Below are 5,634 nucleotides of genomic sequence, written 5' to 3' on the forward strand. Positions count from 1 at the left end.
ATTAATTTAATATCTTATATTAAATGATTTTCAGTATAATAATCTGAGCCGCGCCATGACAAAACCAACATAATGGGTTTGCAACCAGCATGGTCCGAGACCAGCCTGCGCATCCGCGCAGTCGTATCAGGATCCATGCTGTTCGCTATCAGTTTCTCTATTTGTTTTAGCGTTTGTAAGCGAACAGCATGGATCCTGATCAGACTGCGCGGATGCACAGGCTGGTCTGGACCCATGCTGGTCGCAAACCCATTATATTGGTTTTGTCGTGACGCGGCTCAATTATTATTATGAAGTTCACTATTCACCTATCAAATAAGAAAATAGTTCTTCACAAAATAAATGTGCGAAAAAGTAACATTTAATCTCTCGAAAGTTTTTATTTGTCCACTCAATGAAGTTGTAAAACCATTGCTTAGTGTTCATTTGTATGTTTATAGAACATAGTTTCAAAAGGTTTTACGGAAACTTTAAAGCTTTGTATAAAAACCCACAAAAAAAGGACCATACCAGGCGGAAACTGGAGGCCATACTCTTTGGGGCGAGAGCTTTGTGCCTTATTATCGTATAACTGTAAATAAGAACCTCAAAACATAACTTTTTTTAAGCTGCGGCGTTCGGACGGCATAGGGTTGCTATGGCGATACATATAATCAACAAATTTTTTTTTTTAAATCACAATACATTCAAAATAGTATTAAATTTTTCTCCGAAATAGCAAAAATTCTTAATAATGTCTGGATTAATTATTAAGTTATTATTAGCGTCCATGAATATATAAAAAATTGATCGACCCGTACAAAAAAAAAGAAAAGCAACGACAACGTAAAAATCGACGACGAAAACAACAACATAGTTCATGACTATTCAAAATTGCATTTCCCCAAATACAATAGAGAAAAACAGAATATATCCCTTAAAAGAAACCCATCACGGCAAAATTGAAAATGTCTTATCTTTTATCGGCAGTATTACCATTAACAGTTTTGCTGACTGCTGATATAATAAGATTAATATTTGGTATTGTATATAATAATAAAACATATTCTAGAAGATGAAATCTATACTGCTGTTAGATAATTATAATTATCTTGATATCTTATCTTTAACAATGTACAATGTTTTGATTTATATAGAGGATATTTGTTTGTTTTGCATGTAAGATTGAAATAAATATAATTTCACTGAGTGAACACCAGAAGCAATATTTTCACGAGTGGCGAAGCCACGAGTGAAAATATAATAGCTGGTGTTCACGAATGAAATATATTTCAATCTTATATGTAAAACAAATAAATTTTCTTTTTATTTCATGCTTTATAAATGATTTCAAGTATCTTATTACTGATTTTGCCGCGTAACGTCGCGCATTCTCCTTTGTGACGTCATCACATCCGCATTCAAATATAGTCCGGCTACAGTGAAAGTTATATTTTATAAATTTCACTAGTGGTTTATCGGAATATAATCATCTGATATATTACAATAAAACTCTCGAAAGCATGAAATAAAGTATGATAATGAACGTCTCAAATATTGTGTGAAATTGTCGATTGTATCGTTCTATTTTAAAATAATTTAACTCCTAATATTAACCGCATATATATGCTATCATTGTAAAATGCCATATATGTGCTATCATTGTAAAATGCCATATATGTGCTATCATTGTAAAATGCCATATATGTGCTATCATTGTAAAATGCCATATATGTGCTATCATTGTAAAATGCCATATATGTGCTATCATTGTAAAATGCCATACATATGCTGTCATTGTAAAATGCCATATATGTGCTATCATTGTAAAATGCCATATATATGCTATCATTGTAAAATGCCATATATATGCTGTCATTGTAAAATGCCATATATATGCTGTCATTGTAAAATGCCATATGTATGCTATCATTGTAAAATGCCAAATGTATGCTATCACTGCATCTGAGATAATAATAATAAAACACATAATTAACTAGAAATGTGTCCATATGACACGGGTGCCCCCACACTCCGCTGTCTTGTCAATCTTTTGACTCTAGGTCAATTTGTTTTGGATATACCTGCCACAAGTTGAAAACTAAAAAATCTTTACAAATACTGAATAAATCCACAAGCAAGCCCCAAGGTGCATAAGTACACATGCTGACCAACATTCTTGTAAACTTTCAAGCCTACAGGTCAAATACTTTTTGAGCTATGCATGAACAAGTTGAAAATTGCAAAATTTATACTAAGTCAAGGGCAATAACTCAATAAACTGAAAAATCCACATGCAAAATTCCAGGTGCATAACTTCACAGTGTTGTTGATCATTATTCTTGTAAAGTTGGTTTATTCTAACTCAAGCACTCGAAGATCAAATATTACAACATTATGGGACGGTTTTTACTAAGCCAAGGGCTATAACTCTTCAAATACTGGATAAATCTACAAGCGAAACCCAAGGTGCACAACTACACATGCTGACCAAGTTTCATGGCTCTATGTCAAATTCTTATTGAGCTACGTCCGACACAAGTTGAAAATTGCAAATTTCCAATAAGTCAAGGACAATAACTCTGACAAAACAGAATAAATTCACAAGCGAAACCCCAGGTGCTCAACTTCACATGCTGAAGTTTCATGACGCTATGTCAAATACTGTTTGGAGCAAGTGTGACCCAAGTTGAAAATTGCACATTTTTACTAAGTCAAGGGCAATTAATCTACAAATACTTAATAAATCTACACGAAAATAACCAGGTGCACAACTACACATGCTGATCAACATTCTTGTAAAGTTTCATGACCCTAGGTCAAATACTTTTTGAGCTGCGTGCGACACAAGTTGAAAATTTCAAATTTTTACTTAGTCAAGACCAATAACTCTACAAATACTAAATAAATCCACACAAAAAAACAAGTCAAGGGCTATTACTCTGACAAAACAGAATAAATCCACACGTGAAACCCAGGTGCACAATTGCACACGCTAATCAATATTCCTGTAAAGTTTCATGACTCTAGGTCAAACACTTTTTTTGTTACATGCGACACAAGTTGAAAATTGCAATTTTTTACTTAGTCAAGGGCTTTTACTCTACAAATACTGTATAAATCACACAAAAATACCAAGGTGCACAACAACACATGCTGAGCAACTATCGTGTAAAGTTTCATCACTCTAGGTCAAATACTTTTTGAGCTACATGCGACACAAAATGAGAACGGACGACGGACTGATGGACGCTAGGGGAAATCTTAACCTCCCCCCGCCCTCAAAGTAGGGGCACAAAAATAAAGACGCTCAGCATATCACTATGGTGATCAAGTTATAGTTAATGGCATGAGAGCAATACGTGTTAATGTTACATCACCAAAGTTCAAAGGTTATCATTTAAACTTTCAATGGTATCATTTTGTCAATAGATTTTCTACTACCTTTGACATACGAGTATATACGAGTTTATATCACTTAACATATTATTCTAAAATCAAAAGAAAGCAAATACTTGATATGGTATTTTTATTATGATATAATCAGTAACATAACGTAAATATAAAGTGATATTTAACAACAAAATATGTCTTAACAGAAAAAAAAAAACAACAAAAAACAAAATGTAACAACGTTCATTTATAACAATAATAAAAAAGCATAACAAGACAGTCGTGATAAATAAAAGACAGAACGGACAGGAACACATGGAGTGAAAAAGAGGGAAAAACTTCTATACTTGTCAAACTATTTTATCGAGCTCACATTTGTATGAAAAAGTTTTTGAAAATTCCTTTATTTCAGATAAAAGGCATCGTCAATGTTCACAAAACTCGGTGGTGATTTTAATAGTTTAATAGGCATTAGTTCACCTTGAATTTACCAGAGCACGATTTAACCACCGCATCGTTCCTAGACAGGCTGTAGAGCAGTTTAGTAGGTGCCTTCACTTTTGAAAGGAACTTCTGTATATGCCGGAACATAAGTACAGTGCGAATGACCGTACAAAGTATTTCTTTTAATCACAACGAAAGAGACATGCACCGTCCGGGAATCGATCCCGAGTCGCCCGATTCACAGTTCAACGCTTTATCAATTGAGCTAACAGGGTGGAGCTTTTAACAAAGCACTTGTGTACAGTTTGTTAACGAGTCGCCCAATCAAAATACAAGCCGAAGTCCCTTGCCGGAAACTGAAGTTTGACGTGATTTATCGCCTGCTGACCATGACTTTGACTTTACCCGGAAGTGACGTAAGTCGTCTTTATGTTCCTTGAGCAACATTGCTGTGGGAAACAGTGTTCCTGGAAGAAAACGGATAGAAAGTTAAACTTTGTGCATTTCTATAAATAGGCGTCTTCTAACTTTTATCTTTTTGTTCTTAAGAAATAATTATCATTTCAAATAGTAAAGCAATGGAAAAGCACACAGACAAGCTTTAGAACTAAACTATACTTTATCGAAATGATAAACCTTGTATTAACTTACTTTGTGAGAGTAGAAGAAAGCTTTATAACCTCCTTCTAAGAGATAAATCTCGGGAAAGTTGAGTCGAGGGTAGTTGTCTTTGTTCAAATCTCGATCTAGAGCCCTTAAGTGGCGATACCTGAAATATTCAAAGGGAGAATTTGTATTGTTGAAGTTTGAACAACATTAATAAACGTATTTATTTAATTTGTGAAATCGTTGAACATCGAAGAGAAATGCTTACTCTGTTTTACATTTATTCAATAGCTTTCCAGCTTTACTGGTGGAGAAAACCTTTAGGTGTTTCACGTTTTTTTAAATATGTATTCTTAGTATAACATATAAAATTTACAGTTGCCTTACATTTTTGGACCTCTTTCTGACGAAAACTCACAATGGAAGATGAGAACGTGGTTGCTTGTGAATGAAGTCGCTGTTTCTTCAAGGAATTGTTTGATTGATTCTTTTGTATAAAGGTTAATTGCTCCCTGTAAGAACAAAATAAATAGTTATCAGAAATTATTAATTAGCACATCACAAAATGGCGACAATTACTGAAATCATCAAAAAATTCACATTAACAATATAATTCATATTAACTTTACCTTAATATGACCGCCTTCGAATTCGTATGGATATCTACAATCTATAATCGTAACTTTGTCCAAACTTCTGTCGTAAACGCCACCAAGAACGCCAGACATCGTTTCCGGTGAGATGGCGCTAAGATCGCTATGCTTTCCTGGAATTATGGGTAGAATATTGACACGTGATCCGTCTGCAATAAGGTCAGATTCTGTAGACAGCTTATCAACAGCTTGTATGATGCTGGATATTGGGCTAAAAGTTGTCACTTCTGGTTTGGGTGTTGATGTGAAGCACTGTTTTTTCTTTAATGTAGGAGAACAGCCGAAGGTTTCCGAATAATGCTTTATTGTTCCTTTTATTTCCTTTGAAGAAAGTCCGAAATCCAACCTCGTTCTGAAAATAAATAGACTTCAAACATTAAATAACAATTTGTCATTGAGATTTTATAGATAGATACATTTTTTCTGCTCCTTTTAAAAAAGAAAAGATTTAAAATAAATCTTTTTTTAAATTAACAAAGAATTAATAATTAGTGTTGCTACTTTACCTTGGATTCCTTGCCATGGTCACGTCAGTGAAATCTGAGGGTACTGGAGGCAT

The 5,634-nt window shown here is 33.9% G+C and overlaps 1 protein-coding gene across 1 annotated transcript; it reads right to left on the bottom strand.

The window, feature by feature from the left end:
- Positions 1-3,905: 3,905 nt before the first annotated feature.
- Positions 3,906-5,634, bottom strand: LOC132716517 (M-phase inducer phosphatase-like). The gene is made up of 5 exons (XM_060699811.1): positions 5,582-5,634; positions 5,052-5,427; positions 4,810-4,934; positions 4,464-4,585; positions 3,906-4,283 (listed from the first exon to the last, which is right to left on the bottom strand). The coding sequence occupies exons 1-5, from the start codon at positions 5,632-5,634 to the stop codon at positions 4,141-4,143; spliced, it is 819 nt and encodes a 272-aa protein (XP_060555794.1). The 3' UTR covers positions 3,906-4,140.

Source organism: Ruditapes philippinarum, unplaced genomic scaffold (genome assembly GCF_026571515.1).
Source record: "Ruditapes philippinarum isolate M1 unplaced genomic scaffold, ASM2657151v2 ctg11155_1_1_1_1, whole genome shotgun sequence".
Taxonomy (NCBI): Eukaryota; Metazoa; Mollusca; class Bivalvia; order Venerida; family Veneridae; genus Ruditapes; species Ruditapes philippinarum.

Excerpts from the sequence above, each read along its gene's own strand:
- LOC132716517 (XM_060699811.1), bottom strand. The coding sequence starts at position 5,634 with ATGCCTCCAGTACCCTCAGATTTCACTGACGTGACCATGGCAAGGAAT. Across the intron at positions 5,428-5,581 it reads ACCATGGCAAGGAATCCAAG|AACGAGGTTGGATTTCGGAC; the intron begins GTAAAGTAGCAA and ends ATTTATTTTCAG. Across the intron at positions 4,935-5,051 it reads TCGAAGGCGGTCATATTAAG|GGAGCAATTAACCTTTATAC; the intron begins GTAAAGTTAATA and ends TTGTTCTTACAG.